Source organism: Aptenodytes patagonicus, chromosome 16, assembly GCF_965638725.1.
Source record: "Aptenodytes patagonicus chromosome 16, bAptPat1.pri.cur, whole genome shotgun sequence".
NCBI lineage: Eukaryota > Metazoa > Chordata > Aves > Sphenisciformes > Spheniscidae > Aptenodytes > Aptenodytes patagonicus.
Genome location: NC_134964.1, coordinates 7,856,421 through 7,874,397, shown reverse-complemented (window position 1 = coordinate 7,874,397; position 17,977 = coordinate 7,856,421). Strand labels below are relative to the sequence as shown.

At 42.7% G+C, this 17,977-nt stretch overlaps 1 protein-coding gene across 1 annotated transcript in view; it reads right to left on the bottom strand.

Moving 5' to 3' along the window:
* ASPSCR1 (ASPSCR1 tether for SLC2A4, UBX domain containing) overlaps positions 1–17,977 on the bottom strand; it is a 49,277-nt gene that overhangs the window by 19,423 nt on the left and 11,877 nt on the right. Inside the window, 8 exon segments of the mRNA XM_076353905.1 lie at positions 1,689–1,741; positions 2,048–2,110; positions 3,027–3,093; positions 3,992–4,073; positions 6,535–6,674; positions 13,567–14,005; positions 14,787–14,860; positions 15,682–15,739. Of these exon segments, the coding sequence (XP_076210020.1) occupies positions 1,689–1,741; positions 2,048–2,110; positions 3,027–3,093; positions 3,992–4,073; positions 6,535–6,674; positions 13,567–14,005; positions 14,787–14,860; positions 15,682–15,739 (976 nt within the window).

Genomic DNA, 17,977 nt, shown 5'->3' with positions numbered 1-17,977 from the left:
AAGGCTGAGAGTAGTGTTCATGTGCCATGTCAGACCAGTCCGTACTAGTCACGGCTCTACGGCTGCTTCCCTTGCCTCAGAACTGCTAACAAGTGCAGAACTTTTTTTATTATCTGCTGTTCCTCTGAATGTTTTCCAAATATATCACTAGCAATGCAACCATAGCCAGTTTCCTCTTTGTGGGATTTCTCAGAAATCTGAAGACAAGATTTGTCCTTTGCATTTCCCATCATGGTTACCATGTGTGCCTCGAGACAGTGTTTTGGGTGGCAGATGTGGGTGAGATGGCACAAGTCAGAGGAAGCTGGGAGAACTGCCTTCATGCCCAAATGGCAAAACCTCCTGGCTCAAAGACACAAAGCGCTTTCCACTGGTATTTTCATTATTAATTAAAATACACAAAATGGCTTTGAAAAGAAAAATCATTGTTCTCCCCACCCCCGATGACATTATGTCTTACCAACACACACACTGTCCCATCCCTGTCGGTGGGAGAAGCAGAGCCATGCACAGCAGAGAGTAGGAAGGCTGATAGAAACAGAGCAGTCCTCAGGCTGTGAAGCTGGGTGGAGGCCGAGAGCTAGTGCATAGCAATTCCTGAACCACAGAACCAAACAGGGCTGTGATCCCCGAGAGGCTCAGGACTCCCTAGGAAGCTAAACCCGTCACAGGCATGGTGACAATACAAGGAACTCCAACATCAACAAAAGCACTCCCAAAACTTCAAATTTCAGCAAAGAATTCTTAACAAGGTATTAGGAAGGGGAGAGTCTTCCCACTGTGAACGCAGAGATCCACACTGTGCTTCCCAGAACATTCAATAGTCTAAAAGCAGCTGCACGTGTATCTCTTCCACACGGCCTGGTCAGGAAGTTGTGGAATTTGGAAAGCTCCATTACAAACAACTTCAGAGGCATGCTAATCCCTACCTAATTCACCATGCTGCCTGAAAGGTCCCTTTCTCTATCCCTCTCCCTGAATGACAGCACGATTTAAACATGGTGAGTTTGGGGCAAAGTCACTGGCAAAATCACTCGATCAGTCTCTTAACACATGTGTGATTTACACAGCCAAGAGTCTCCGGCCAGAGACTTCAAGACCACCTTATTTGACATTTGCAAAAAACCTCCAGGAATCTGGATTTGAAAAACTAAATTTCAGTCTTTGAGAAAAGTTACACACAAAGAGTACATATCCCTCAATGTACAAGCTGGCTTAAAACAAATTCTCACATAACGATTATCAAAAAGGTCAGATTTTTGTCTACTGTGGCCTCTAGCTCCTGCTGTAGAAATTGAAAACAGTTACCTATCCAAATCCAGTGTCACATCTCCTACTATACTAGTCCAACTACAGATATAGCAAACTCGCGTTAGCTCAGCTCTTGCAATAATGTTTCAAGGTTAAATACAGTTCAGACCCCATAAGGCACTGAGTGTATGTATGAAACAATGCGACCCCCCCCAACCCTGCCACAATATGCCACTGCATATTGTTGCACAAGGTGGACCTCTTCTGGTGAAGAGCTTGTGCTCCAAAACACCTGGTTCCGTTAGTCCTGGCTAAGCAGAAGTCTACAGCTTATATCACATTATACAGCTTCTTTTAAAAGTAAAGCAAAGCATATGGTGGGGTGAAGGGGAGCAGTAAGTCAGAGAGAATCACAGAGCACACATGTGAGTCCTTACCTCAAACAGTGTCAAACTTTCATCGTTCAAGATGATTCTGGGAGGTGCAATAACTGAAGTTAAAAAACAAGTTACAAAACAGGACCACCCAGCAACCAAAACAATAAATACAGCAGGTATGGGAGGGATTACTGCTCTTTAAGGAGTGACACATTCACACTGCCCACATAGGCTTCTTATTAGGCAGAAGCATAATGTGGCTAAGTGAGCAGGTTACGCCTTCTTTGCGCTCTGAGGCTCTATTTAGGGAAGGAATTCCTCCCCAGGTCATACCTCATGGCACCACAAGACCCCATATGCACCACAGCTAAGAACAGGCTTTGTAAAGTAAGGCCAAATATTACCAACAGCACACTCACACAAGTAAAATGGCAAGTCTGCATCTGCAAGGTGGCTTCTTACAAAGTCTCTCAAAATGCCAACTGTGAAAAAAAGGAGAGAAAGGTTTGCTGAATTACATTTGTTTCTTCAGATGCTGGGCAAAAAGGCTGACCTGTACCAGCAGAACTGCCCTCTACAACGTCTGTAGATTGCCTTTTCCTCAAAAGAACACTGTTACTATTACAAATATCAAAAAACAAAAAACCACAAAAAAAACCACTTAGACGTGCTGGTCCCTTAGCAAAATCTCAGGATGTCAGTGAAGTTCTTCCTAGGAAATCCAATAGCAGCTGCAAGATTTGCAGAGACCAGCCAGGTGAGACGCTGGTAACTAGTTATTAGTTCTTGTTCCATACAAAAGTGTCAAAAAAATTGTGTGGGTAACTATCATTGCCAGCTGAGAATAAAAGGGTCTCAATTAACAACAGTAAGAGCTACTTGGTGTATGGTCTGACCGCCTTTTATGAACTGACGGAGGCAGAAATGTTCATCCCCTGTTATTCTTATTACAGCTTTTTATTCTTCCTGGGTTTTTGGTTTTGTTTTGGATTGGGGGGTTTTGTTGTTTTTTCCCAAAAACTTTTTAAGCTTTAACATAGAGGAAGCGTCCAAACTCATCTCAGTAACATACCATTTGGACACAAACAACGGGATATCAAGTGGGACAGTTTCCTGAGCACAAATATTTTGCCATCAAGTAGTCCTGGAAATAAATTCTCTAATTTCCAGAGAATTAATAAATTCCCTGGAAACCTAACCCTAACCACAGACCCTTTTCTCATCCAGTTCAGGGGCCCTGTAAGGACAGCGTAGCTAGCTACTGCTGCTTTTTCAGAGCAGTATTACTCCCCTGGACAGCAGAAAGGTCCGTCCAGAGCCACTCTCTTTTGTCATGCAACTGATCAATGATGAGAGGTTAGCTGCAGCTGCACAGACTGAAGTGGAGATTGCTCTTACCAGTTTCACTAGGACGGAAGAACCCCTGTAGAACATGACGGTCTGGAAAATGGACTCTCAACACCACCTAAGTCAGAGGCAAAGCACATTAGGTCAATTGTTTATGGCTGTTCTGTAACACCTGTCCTTGGCTTAGAATTTGTGAGCAAGTTTGTTGTTTGTTTTTTTTTTTTTTTAAATGGGGAGATTTGAGATATTTACGGGGTAGAATAGCATATTGGCTAACAATTACTGTGCAGCTCCCTCAGAGAACATGAGCTGTCTGGCTTTCAAAGGCTGTAGGAGAGCTGATCTATAGAAACAGTACGATGTACAATGCAGCAGCACTTATTCAGAGAGTAGGAGCTCCCTGTGCTAAGTGATGCACAAAGTAGAAAGTCACCCACGGACCTGCACCCACAGGTACAGACAGTGTATCAGTATCTTGAAGGGTCCATAGCAGCAGGAATCCTCCCGCCATACGTCTGAAGTAACTCGTACCATTCTGTTTCCAGCATTGGTCAGAAAGCACTTAACTTGGGAACTTAATCTCTTCTTTTTTTTGCAATAAATCACCAAAGACAAAAACTGCATTAGGATCGTATTTACAGAGTAACATATCTCCAATCTGTAACATCTTATCATTTAACTTGTAATGAGATACTGTCAAAATGTAAGAGTCTACAGAGGAGAGGCAGATAGCAAAGCTCAGTCGTACAGACTGCCGTGTGCACAACATAAGGGTTTTGAAACATCTGGAACAAAATAGAAGGAGCTATATTGCCCGCCACTCAACCATATCATTACAGGCCAGCTGATTTTACATGGCACAACTGTTATGCAAGTCCCACAAACAATTAACAGGGACAGGAATTTGAAAAGTCTTCCTATAAGCTCAAGATCCGGTTGATCACAATTGATTCCCAAAGTTACTCAATCCCCAAGTCTGGACTAGCCAGAGGGGTTGGAAAAAGAACAAAGGCTACCTTTGGGTAACGCTCTAACTTTTCCTTCAGCTGAGCCTCTCTCAATGATTTTGTCATCAGTGGAGCTTCTTCCAGGCGTTTCCTAGATACATGGGAAGAAGACAAACTGTCACTTTTGTAATTTTAAGATGTATTTTTATTTTATTAAGAAAGTGAAAGGTCCAAGCAGCGCTGATGAGAATTGCTCAACTGTTCCATGTATCCCTCACAGCATTTTCCCCACCTCCTGTGGTTCCAAAATCTCATATATGGAATTACTGAGCATCAGCAACAATACTGTATAAAATTATTTTTAAACTTGTACAAGAAAAGTAAGTTCACTACAGCAGATGCCAGAACCGATACTAAGAAGAGCAGGGGAATGTTTGCTTAGACTAGTCAAGAAGAGATGGACTTGTCAGTCCAATAAAACAGAGACTAAAGTTGGATGTGATTACTCCAGGGAGGGAGAAGAGCTACTGAAGCTGAAAAAAAATGCTGGCACAAGAAATTAATGGATATTAATTAGCACCAGGGAAACAAAACAAAAATGAGAAGTTTCAGATCATTCAAGAATTGGCATTGTAGACTGGTGTTTAAAAGGAGTAGTGGGTGCAAAAAAAAAAAATCTACCCGTATTTAAGATGAAACAATAAATTCAAGAAAATTATTATATATTTTCCTGTAAGTAAAAAAATAACCTTAGATCCAGCAGATCCCACGTTCAGCTTTAGTCCCTTTTTCGTGTTTGCACTGAATTCTGAATAACCGATTTACTAGGCTAGATTTTGGTGAAACATTTGATCATATAATTCTGCACAACTATTTGCAAGTTAATCTCTTACATCTATACAGTTTGAAGGACCTCTTTTGATTTTTAAGAATCAAAGTGTCTCAGGAACAGCTGCTGAACAAAACAACTACAGGCTTACTTCACCAACTGTACCCAGAACTGTCAGCTGGTACACCACGTTCCAAGATGCTCTGAAAGTGCCAACTAGCAATCTGAAAAGCAAACATGAAACTAACCTGCTCCATTCCTTCTTTGTGTACCAATTGCTGATTCATACCAATTCTCAGCTCTTCATGAAGTCAGAATTAAATTCTAATTGCATTTAAAATATTGCACTGTATGCAGTTTTTGTTAAGGTTCACCAGCTGAGATTAGAAGCCAACTGGTATCAGTTTCATGTGTAACTTGCCTTTATTTTTATCCCTGGCTGTGAGGGGAAAAGGGATTTCAAGCACCAGCAAATTTGGAAATTAGGGGTTTTTTTGAGGGGGCTGTATGCCAGTAACCCCCAGCCAAATGATCCTACATTTGTACCACTAAATACTCCAGACCCACAAGCAGCAGAGCAATTTTCAAGCCAATCTGTATACTCATGTGAATTTCAGCAGCCTGTGGGGAAAAAAATCAGCTCTAAGTAAAAAGTTCAACTCAGACTCGGTTACAGTGTAAAGTAGGCTGTCCCACGGTCTCGGAGAATGCTTGTAATGCTTAAAGGAATGTTATGATCCACTTGAAACTAAATACATTCATGAAATTAATTTCTTCAAGGAACGTATAGACAACAAAATGCTGTTGCGATAGGCAGGCTAGTTTATCTTAATCTGAGTTTTTAGTTCAGATCTGGAATAAAAGTACAGTCAAATATTCATGATTTTACAGCAAGCTACTTGAACAGTGAGATGCATAGTTAGTCCAGCTTTCTATACTTCTTCCCCCTCCTTGTGCGTGTTCCAAATATTCTCATGTCTTGATTAGCTAAGTTTGATTTTGCTTTATTTCCATTTGGGTAATGTCTCAAAGTTGGTCTTTTCTGATGAGGTCTAATAAAAGGTTAATTCTGTTACTTAAAATACAAGGTGTTTCTTACTGGCTAAAAATGCTACTAGCTACTACTGAAGTCAGTGGGAGTTATTCTTAAGAAGCTGGATCACTGTGTTCATATATTTGTCCATCACAAATTACAAATCCCAGCCATTTAATTCCTAATAGTTAATGTGAAGTCAGATCAAAACAGATAGCAGGAGCTCACCACTGCTTTGGGCCCCTAACAAATAAGAGCACATCTAATTACAAAGGCAGCGGCTTCTCTTTTAGAAGAAGGGAGAAGGAAAGACAGAAAAAGAGGTGGGGTGTTAAGTGGCTTTGAATAACTCCCTGAAATGCAGAATACGGGAAGGAATCTTTCTCTTAATCCTTTCTCAGCGAGGGCCAATCCCCGATGAGCTTGAGGTTCTCAGATAAACTTATCACCACATAGGCATCACAGACACTTCACGATGAAATTTTCAACATCCATGTGAAACCATTATCCCATGCACAAATGCTCAACCAATTCACACAAAAACATAGGTTCTGTCACAGAAACATGACATAGCCCTTGAACTCAAATGACATAAAGGGCAGAGACTTCCAGTGCTGATCATTAATTCATTAATACCACACTCAGTAACTTATCTACAACTCTTTACCCAGAGATCACAGCCAGCTATAGGTGCATAGTGTCACAAAAGGGTATGGAGCATTCTCAGTCGCCAGCAGAAAGGGAACTTGCCTCTCACTCTGCAGCTGTGCCAAACGTTTCCGTACATCATCCACTGTGACTTCAAAAAACTCATCAGGAAGCTCTTCTGGGCCAGCAGGAAGTGGTTCTAGTAGGTCTAGGTGACACACAAGTGGCTCTCGTTCTACAAGCTACAGAACAAAAATGAGCTTCGATTAGTCTTAAATGCATTGCTCTGCTTATGCTATAAGGTTCCTGAAAAAAGTAAAAGGACAGTATTTGCAAACTGAAATACAATTGCTAGTGAGGAATTCACGTCACTAAGATCAGACTAATGATATAGAGGTTGTCAGTGTTGTTGTCATTTCTTATAGTTGATAGAGCTTGGGACACAATTCCTCCCAACAAGCAGTAGGAATCTATATTGTCAGGTGAATCACATGCTAGCAGTTAGCTGCTCTCCACTGTCAGTAGAGGAAGCCCAGGGTAATAACCTCAGCAGCCACCTAACGTAAGGAGATGACTCCTTTCCAGGGAGTGCCTGTGGAATCTCTTCACCTTTGCAGCTGAACCACACTTCTAGCTAGTTACAAGCTTGTTGCAAGTACTCAGGAATTACTCCTATCCCAAAACCATAACCTACCTCTCTCTGCTCTACCCCAAACCTCTCTCAGTACGTAATCACTTCCTTACCATTCTATAGGCAGCACACGACTTACACAGGTGCTATTCTTCCTACTACAGACTATAAACTGCCCTTTTAAGTTTTTCATCTGCCATGCACTCCTGGCTCACATCGTATCTTCTGTTCTTTTCGCTCCACATTCTCTTGCCACAGAACCAACGGCACTAGTTCCCAAACAGGGCTCACTCCATTTCTTCTTACTCTAGAGACCAATCCTTTGTTTTGGGGTAAGGTAGTTTTGTTGAGTTCTCTGAACTGAGCCACTGCAGGGTTTCATTGTACGCGTTTCAAATTTTTAACCTGGCTTCTGGTGTGCAGAAAGCTCCCTTAGACAGTGAAAACCCTTTTATTTTGCACTTACAAAGTACTTAGCACTGAAATCAGCCTTTGTTGCAGGCAAAGCAGACAGATGTGAGGGGAGCAGTTCACCGTATGCATTAGCTGCAGTAAAGGTACTTAATACATTTATTGGCAACTTTCCCTACACCCCAGCTGCTGAGGATAGGCCACTCAAGCAGCACACAGACCTCAAACAGCCAAGATACCCCTCTCACCTGCACAGCAGGGCACAGACAGCCTGGCGGCTCTGCTCCCCCTGCCTCCAGAGCCCAGAACTGGGAGTTGGATATCATCATGGCAAACCTTTCAGCACAATTGTGTCCTGGCCTATAACTGTGGTTGCAGTTGTCAAAAAAAACCCCAACCACCACTAAAACCCACAACTCCCAATAAACCCAAACCAAACCAAAACCCCAAACCCCCCCCAAACTATTAGACAAACAGCATTCGCTGTCTCTGAAGGGAGGATGACATTATGTATCCCTCCCAATTTAGAAAAGGTTAGATACTGGCTACTATCCCTCACATCAACAGCAGCAGCTGTGTCAGTATGTGAATATAAACCACTACCGGAGACAAATACACAAGAGGCAGTTACACCTATTGGCGCTTAAACAATTCAAACTTTTTAAATCATAGAAATGTTTAAACCCACAAAGCTTGAAAGCAAACAGAATAGTGTACTGCAGGCTACAGAAGATGCAGGTGGGAAAGCAGTCCATGACTGAAGAGCGCCATGAGAACAAAAACTTTGATAGCTAATACAGCATTTCTTTACACTCAGCTGCCAGCCTAACACAGCTCTAGGCTCTATGAACAAACCTGATGCCTGTTTCTTCTCCCCTTATTCCCTCATATACTCTTTCCAATCCTAATTAATGCCCGAATGTCCTCCCTCCATCTGTTCCATCCATTCTCCCTTCCCCCAGGCACAGGCCCCTTGGGAACAGGAGTCTCCCTCAATTGTCAAAAGCTACAACACAAATTACAAGGCAATGTTCACTCTGCTTGTGGGCACTAAAGGGTAATTTGAGAAATTAAAAGAGCGAGGTTCTGTGGGTGGGACCCTTGGCTACTTTTAGAAAGTTGAGCAGGGTCAGCTCTAACTAGCGGGTGAAGGAGCCTGATTGCAGCTTTCCCGGGGCTCAGGGGGAGGAATGCCCAGCACTGCAGGAGTGATCCTGAGCGTGCAGAGCCACCCTCTGGGAAAGGGCCTGTCACACAACGGTCCTAGCTGCTGCCAGCAGCTGGTCTGGTAAGGTCAGATCGATGTCAGAGGCCAGAGAAGAATTAATCAGGCCTCCCCAATAATCAGGCATACTTCAGTCTCCTCAAGCAGGCTTAAGTTTCATTTCATTCTAAACACACACATACTGAAAATAGACTTCTCCTTCCAAATAAAACCAAAAAACAAAAGACTGATGAGCAGGCATATCCTATGGCATGTTGTGAAGGGTGCTGGGATACGATGGAGAGAATTCCAGTGTCTGCATTAGCAAATCCTAAACTTACCATTTAGTATTGGCTCTAGCAAGCACTTTAGCTAATCCTAACAGTAGCAGGATTCCACAGGGAAAGCATCAGTCACTGCCCAAACCATGGTAGTAGCTAAAGACTTCAGCCAAGACATCAGAAATCAGGAGATAGCAGAAGGCAGACATATATCCAAGCCCTAAGTGTTCACCCCTTTTCCTCGCTGTGTGTTCACTGCTCCAGACCACTGTATGTTAGAACTGTCATTCAAGCTTCGCTTTCCAGACATCATCGTTCAAACGAATGGGTCTCCATTGCCAACAAAGTACTGCAAATGGGCAGTCAGGAACTTCCCCCCTAGAGCCATTCCCCAGCCTACCAGAACTACCTACCTGCTGTGATACAAAATCCACTACTTCCCAAACATAAACGCCCTATCCTTGACCTCCAACTTGCATCCAGCCAAGATGTCCCCATTCAATTCTCTGCAGGATACCTGTACTGGCCCGGCACAGACACACAGCTACCTTTTAGCTCCTAAGTCTGTAATTTTATCTATTTGCCCAGCCAACACTGAATGCTGAATATCTTAACTTCCAAACCAAGACATATTATTTAGCTACTATTTAACATGAAGAAACATACTTTTCTGTACAGAAGAAGGAGCAGATCTGTGCATGTCTAACAAGACTGCAAAAATACACAATTAGAGTAAGAATTCCCTAATATTAAATTTTCAGCTAACCCCCAATAACAGAGTGAGACCTCTGGAGAGAGCTGTAATGAGTGAGTTTTTGTGAAACATAATTCAGGTGGTTTGATTCAGAGTTTCTGCACTCAATTCCAGAATTGCACAACAGGGTCTGATCAGAGAAGCGCAGCACAAGGTATATAGTAAGCACTGCTTAGCAACCAAAAGACATCATCATTTTGCCACTGAGGATGCAGAGACTGCTACATCATAATAATATCATAATATCTCTTCTGCCATGTATTTAACACCCTGTGGAATCAACCATACATCTCACCTCCTTACAGACATAAGAAACACTCTTCAGAGAGAAAGAGGTATCCATTCCTGTTGCTCTACCAATTCTGCTTCCCCAGAGTCCAGCCATCATCCTGTTCCTCCTTCTTCATCCATTACCATTTGCTCACTTAGCTATTCCAATTAGGCATCTCTCAATCTGAGTACTCTCAATACAGCCTTATTTTAATGTGTCACCAATATTCCTAAAGCGCAGACAGAACCTGAAAACTACCCTCCCGCGGTGATTTACAAAAAGGAGGTTACCAGGTACACCAACTTGCTTCCCAGTCCACTACACATCTAGTGTTTTCTGCAACCGTGACAAAAGGTAGCCATCTCCTGTAATAATAAATGGCCACCATACAGCAGTTTCTATCTTCCATTACGTAGCTCTGGAGGACAGCAAGCTGTGCATTTTGCTGTCATATTTCTGTCAGTGATACCCTTCGGGAGCCAAAGATGCTGCGTTACGGTTTGTCACCTTCATTCTTCAAAGTCTCTACTTCTACTACCAAAGTTGAGACGTTAGGCACTTTTCACCAGTAGGCTGAAGCCATCTAGTCGCAGCAGTGTCTACTAGGCAGTCTACGTAACTGCAGTCCATGCGATAAAGCCAGGTGTCAGGAAGAATGCAGTTCACTCTACGGTCACCACCTCGGACCTAAGTAAGCAGGTAAGCTGAGGAAAACTTACTTCATTTTAAGTGAAGTAGTGGCTATTGTGCTTTCCACAGCAGCAAGCTCTCCCTGGAGACCCACCTCCTCCCCACCACCTCAGGGAGCTCCAATCTCATGGGGAATCTGGTGTAAAGTTACCTTCTAATAATTAATGTTCTGACATCAAAGTCAGCATGCAGCTGTCTGTAAACCATCTTTAGCCCAAGAAACGAAGGGACGCCGGCACAGATTTTATCCAGCCTCTCTCTTCAGCTTCAAAAACCACACACAGGCAAAGCATTAATGGGAAGATTCTTTTACAAAAATGGACCTTTGATGTTTAAAAATAATTTGTTTTGTTTTGGGTTTTTTCCTCAGGACTGAAAAGGGACAAAAAGCAGATGCCATGTGGCTAGCCCTGCTCTGCTGTTGCTGCTGAGAGCAAGGAGAGTGGAGGATGGCAGGAATGGAGGAGGGAACAAAATGTAATCAATCAGCAGCAAAAGCACCAGAGATCAAAGGGCTTGAAAGCAGCAGTCAAAATCACATGCTGTTTAACACAAGGGCAGAACCCCCCCAACAGAATCTGCAGCTGCTTCCAAAGCTGCTCTCAAACTGGAAGGGAGGCTGGCTCCAGAAGTGCCTCTGAGTGGTTTGAACTGGACTGCGATTCTGAGAGAGATGCTGGATCATGAGAGTCCTTAGGCCACCGCTGTTCAGCTCTGTGCCCAACAACACAACTTCACATTAAGACGTAGCCAGTAAAATGGTAAAATGAGTTCTGTCTCTCCAGCCAGCATAGGGAGAAGTGCGGACAACAGGACTGCTGAAGAATACCACCACAAATCCTCACACTTCTTCCTTCCTTTTCAGACACAATTGAAACTCCTTCTTTCCAAATCCCTCATAGGTGAGAGCGTGATTGAAGCAAGCAACACACTAGACTGGACGAATCACCCAGCCTACTGTTTAGCTCTCTATGCTCAGGGTCTGTTCCAAAAGGTTAAATAACACTGATTAGATGGACCCAAACATGTTTCTAATATACTGAAATATTCACCACTGAGTTGGCAAGGCCTCTTTCTGCTATGTTTATAACTGCTCCAGAGTCCTTCCAGGGTCTGGCTTCTGCTCCTAAACAATTCAGAAACTCATGAAGAATGGACTGCAACCACAAAGAAGTCAACCAAGGTAGAATCTCTACATCAACGTGAGAGCGTACACACAGTCTTGCTAAATTCCTCCTGGATCGAGCTCCCTTTGAACCTCATCAGGCGCCCTTTCTTTCTATTTATGGCTTTCCATTGTTTAATCCCGTGGCTGGATCAGAACCAGAGATAAACACAAAACTCCAACTCCAAGAGGTACTGAAGAGTGGGAGACAATGAAGGGGATCTCTGAACACTAAAGCCAGCCCTAGTGATGATGTGTGCAGCGAAGGGGCAAGGGAAAGAGCCGCTCACAGAGAATCCAAGATGTGAAACTCCCAATGCACAATAATGTGGAGCAAGTTATGAATTTAATGCCTCCTGTACTTCATTTTATGCTACTTGCCAGACATATCCAACCTTGCTGAAGGCATCCAATTCCATACAGCTGCCCTACAGAAAGCATACTTAACATCATTCAAAGGCCATCCTGTGACAGCATCACAGCACTCTTGAGCCATCAGTTCTGGTATCTTTACATGGGCTAAAGCATTTTTAATTTTAACCAATACAGTTTTGCTTCAGAGGCACCAACAACGATGATATATGTGCAATTTGTCTTTCTGGGAAAAGGGTTAGAGAGAGGTAGACTTTATTTAAGAAGCAGGATATTTTAGAGCAAGACAGAAGACACTTTTATATGCAAGCAGAAATAGAGAAGGAAAAGGATGGAAGGTTTCTGCTTCGTCTGCAATACTAAGAAAATTAAGACTCACAGAAGGGATGGGACTAGACTGAAAGGAAGAGGTCCAGACCTGTTTTTTTCAAATATCGAACTCTTGGCAAGTAAGATGCAACTGTAGCTGAAAAATCCTTTCCTAGATCTATACCCCTTACATTCTACCACACGTCACCGAAAGAGTTAAACTATAAGTCAGAGTGACCACAGGCAGAAGGAATTCTGAGGAAGCAGATGTTAACAACTACCAGCATAGGCTACTACTTTTACAATAGCTTTACTATGGAGTTCCACCGAAAGGCTCAGATGAGAAATCTGAGCGCACCTTACAACCTAGGAGTTAGAAACTCTGACCATCTTCTCGGATCTTGGAAGTCATGGGATCAAGTTGCAACAAACCTATTAAGACCGCTTCTGCTCCTAGGACAGTCCTACAACGAGCTAGAAAAGTTATCCCTTTCCGTATGTAAAACTCTACCAAGCTTATACCTTCTGCATGATCTGGGAGATAAGTCAGTCACAACAAGCAGTAAGCATCTTCAGGGTATTATAAAACACAAGTCTGACCAAACTCTGCTCATCTTTAGCAAAACTACACAGCAGATAGCAATTTTTAAAAGAAGGACAAGTACCCAGGGCTCAGGTGACAAAGTGGGCATTTGTTAATGGAATTTGAGGCACAGAGATTGAGGCTCTTCTGGACTGTGCTTTTAATGTAGTTGTGTTGCCTCCATTAGAACCGTTCATCAAGGATACCTCAAGGTTCAAAGCTTTGCTTGCCCCTGGACAGCAAATTCTTAAATTCCCACACTTCATATTTCCTACAGTAAACTGTCCAAAATATACAATACTTTCTTACTGAAGTCTTGGCAGAACTGTATGTCACCAAGGCACCTAACCCTATATTATGGGGAAAAAGTCTTAAATACGGTAACATCTTTTTCCTCATAGGAGCTCAGCCTCGGGCAAGGCAGGATAAGAAAAGCCCTCACTGCAAACAAATTTTCCCTTACCTGTTCTTGCTCCTTTTGCAGTTCTTGGCTGTTCTTAGACTTCTTTGGCTTAGAAGGGCCTCCAGGGCTGGAAGAGGTTGTTGGCAGCTTTGAGGATGGCATATCTAACCCAAGAGATGGTACAGCTACAGAAGAGTCGCCCAGACGCTGTCCATCTCCAGAAAAAGGGACAAATGGGGTAGACTCGGGCTCAGAGGAAGGCCACAGCTCCTCCAAGCTGGCATGAGATTCTCTAATCGAGTCTTGCTTGTCTGTGCAGCTGTTTAAAGACATGGCCACATCCCTGTGGTCCAAGTCCTTTGGGAATGTGTTTGCTTGAGGTAGGGACACATCCACTGCTCCTTCAATAGAGCCTGGCCTCACTGTCAGCTCATTACACTGCACCGTGGCACCCACAGCTTCCTCCCGACCAGATGAACTGCATTTCTTGATGACAACTCTTAAAGAAGACACCAAAAGGAATAAAAACAAAATCATTTATCCTAACAGTACTGCCCTCCCCATTCTCAATGTGACCATAACACAAAGACGACAGCTAGACTCAAATATACCCCTAATTTAACGATCTGCTTCTTCCAGACACTCACAAAGAACAAGCTCCAGTTGCTCTGAAGTTAGGGGTGGGGAGTCGGGGGTTTGTGCAAAAAAACAGAACAGGAACTACCCGCTTGACAGGAAGAAAACTGCCTTCCAGGAAAAAACAGCAGTCAGTTGTAAAGCACAGCTACTAATCACTCCTGCCTTCTGTATATACTGCAAAGAACTGGCTAGAAGATCACAGAAAGGCTGTCGTTGTCCCCCGCCTCACCCTCCCAAACAGTCAGCAGGAGGCACTGCAGGGATTGGGAGCTTAATGCCTGAAATCCAAAGCAGGGAAGAATGAAGTGGTAGATGATTGTCCTCTCAGAGAGACTTTTAACTTTGAATTGTCTGCTTCACTCGGGGGGGGGGGGGAGAAAAAGGAAAAAAAAAAAGAAAGAAGCAAACAAGCCCCTTTAATCTGCACATGACTGGTCAGTGCCAGCATCTGCAGCTGTGGGAAGCACATCTGGGCAGTTTCAGATAAACAGGCAAATGTAATAATTACTGAGTGGCGCGATGTTTGTCTTTTTGAACTTTTTTCGTGCTTTTTTTTTTTTTTTTTTGGTATTTGAAACAAAACAAATTCACCACCAGAGTGGAAAGGAAAAATAAAGAATCCAAACTTTGCTCCTCCCAACCTGATGATGGCACTGCCTCCAGTCAGGCCAAGTGACTTCAGTGTTGTCTTCTCTAGGGCATCTTTTCCTGATATCTGCAACAAAACCAGAAGAAAGTAATTATGGCAACTGCCTACCTGGGAGAGCATTTGAAGTGCTCTTTCTAGAAAGAAGCCTGTATCAAAACGAACACCACACAGCATCAGAAACAGCTCAAAACACACTCTTTCAGCAGTTGGAAATGAGACCTGAATCCATCTGTATTCACCTGTACTGCTTTACCAAATTCAATGCTTATTAAATGATCTCAAGGGAAGATGACCTACACGTATTTCCGTCCCATACATACATCCAAATCGGATCCGACCTCACCAAAGCATTAGACTTATGTCAGAAGTTAAATCACAGGCAACATCTCAGAGCTGAAAGACAGCCGATTTCATTACATACACCTCCCATCTGCTTGTAATGACCTGTTCCAGAATAAAGATGATCTGTCCACAGAGGTCAGTGGGAAGTGAAGGGGACAGCTAGGGAGAGCAAATTCCGTAATACGCACATACAAAATATTAAACAAAACATTAATAGCAAAAGATCAAAACACAGAGAAAAGCAAATATTTATTAAAATGAAACCACTGTTTTGACTCAAGCTTTAAAAGAAGTTGGAAAGAAAAACACAAACAGGTCATTGAGCTCATTTTATGGGCTCAGAGGTCTAAACGGCCCAGGGTTACGTTCCAAGAGAGCTTTTTTCCATACAGACACGTCATGCTTTGAAAAGACCAACATTTTTCTACTTCCCCTCTCAAGAAAGTTCAAAAGAAACACTTTCCAGGTTGGAAAGCGGAGCTGAGTTTTCTTATTTTTTAGGGACAGAAGGACAACAGACAGTTAAGAAGACTTTGCTGACTTACCTCATCTCGCATGTAAATACAGACTGGAGAGAATTCACCATGCTGTTCCATAAACTCCCTGCAATAAAGAGCAAAATACTGCAGCATCTGTAGGACAGTCTACCCCCTCCAAAACCAATGCAGAGCAATAGTAAGAAGTGAAATTAGCTAGCAACACTCTCCTCCATGTTCCTCCAGCAACAACCATTACAGAGTTCACAGAGTCAGTATTAGACATTAGGTAAAGAATTTGCTCCAATGCATTCACTGTTCCTTAAACACAGCCCTGAAAGTTTAAAAACAAAGGAGAAATGATTAAAGTTAATTCTGAAATTAGTCGATCTTACTAGATAAATTTGAGCACATCATTCTTTGCGTGCCTCAGTACCCTACCTGGAACATGACTTAATACTTGCTCTTTTTAATCCCTTAGATAAGTTAAATAGTTTATTACAGTTTAGACTGTACTTTGCTTGGGGACAGGTCAGTTTCTTTTTGTTGCTATGGAAACAGAATGAAATACTGCTCTAAAGCAAATAATCTGAGGACAAAGAATTTGCCTGTCTTAGTATCAGACAGATTAAAAAAGAAAAAAAAAAAGAAAAAAGAAAAAAAGAAACAGCAGAAGCTTTCAGATTCTGGAGACCAGGGACAAAACAAAGCCAAAGGAAAGGCTGCCGCAGTAGACAAAATGAAGATCAACCCGCATTTAAGCATTTCAGTAAGGCAGGACACATTAGCAATGATGCAAACTGCTGACAGGCCATCTGCAGAGGAAGACATAAGTGAAGGACTCTTAGCATAGAGGAAGGGAAAAGACAGTAAGATGCTACCCTTGACAAGATGCTACTCTTCCCATTTTCCTCTAGATAAGCAATTCTGAGGCATTCAAGTAGGAGAGAAGCTTTATTACATATTCACTTGGTCAAACACAGAAGATGGACAGGGAAAAGACAATCACTGCCTGTCACAGCAAGTCTCAGTTCTCATCCATCCAAGATCATGCAATTTCAAAAGAGAGCACATGTGGAAAACCCTACAACAGGGTGTTCTTAATGGGGGGGAGAGGGGAAAAAAAGGACTAACACTTTTAGCAAGGAAACCTCAGATATCTGAAGTAAAAAGCCTTAAAGAATTTACCAGTACATTACACTGAAGCACTGAAATCAGTGAGAGAATTAGATTCAACAGCAGAAGAAACTCTCTTTCATGTTGGTCTCCCCTTCAGCAGTCACAGTGAAAGTCAAACTGAAATCAGCTGAGAATGTGGTAAAACATGAAATTAAGGAGAAGAATAGTTTGCTTCTCCCCCCCAAGCACACCAATGGCAAAAGATGACCAGGAGAACGCTGTCCACGCTGCGACAGTGGTGGTTCGGAAAGATAACTGGCTGGATTCTCACAAGCATTTTTTTCAAAAGTTTTAGATTCAAAAGTTTTAGACTAACTTAGCAGGGGAAACTACAAAACAAAAGGTGAGAAAGTTGCCCCAGGATATTCCCCATCAATACAATGAGAACTGATGAGATTTATCCTTCTCCAGCAGCTCTTGTTAGCACATTCTGTCCTGAGCTCTCTGTCACTTCAGTTGCACCAGGACATCCCTTGGTAAGGAGCTGGTATATACTATCTGCACTGCAACAGCTGTTTTATTGTCAAAAGCAAAACAGCTGAAATTCTTCCTCATGGTCAACTCCCTTGATCTTAATGCTCTCTGGAGTCCAGTCTCGGGGGGGGGGGGGGGGGGAATGGCCTTCCCCTGTGCCTCACCCCACCAGGAAACAATCACCCATTATCTTGGGTGTCTTGAAGAGAAACCACCTCTCTGCAAATCAGCTAATGAAATCCACCTGACAGCCCAGTAAAGCAACACATCCTTGCTCATCTCCTGAGGCCTCTGACAAAAGAGGCTGAAGCTAGTCCCTGAAGTCAACTTGTCATTTTATGCCCTATTACGCGGTGTTGACTACTGAACTCATGAAGAGATTTGCATATGACTGACTTACAGGGTTATGTGAACACTCGCACTTAACTGCTTCTTCAGTCACCAGATTCTAGTCTCTGCAGTGAACTTCACAGGAAAAACCAAAACCTGCAGGACCCTGGCAGCCTGAAAAAAAATCTAGTATTTTTCGGTGGAAATTAGAAGTTTTGGAAAGATATTTCTACTTCAATCATTTCTCTGCATTGTTCGTAGTTCTGCAGTAGCAGTCATAGCCACACATTCTCCTAAATACATTTGCAAAACATTCATCAATTTGGTGTCCAAGTGTCACAAAATTTAAGCAGGAACTTGGACTGCTTATATCTAGTACATC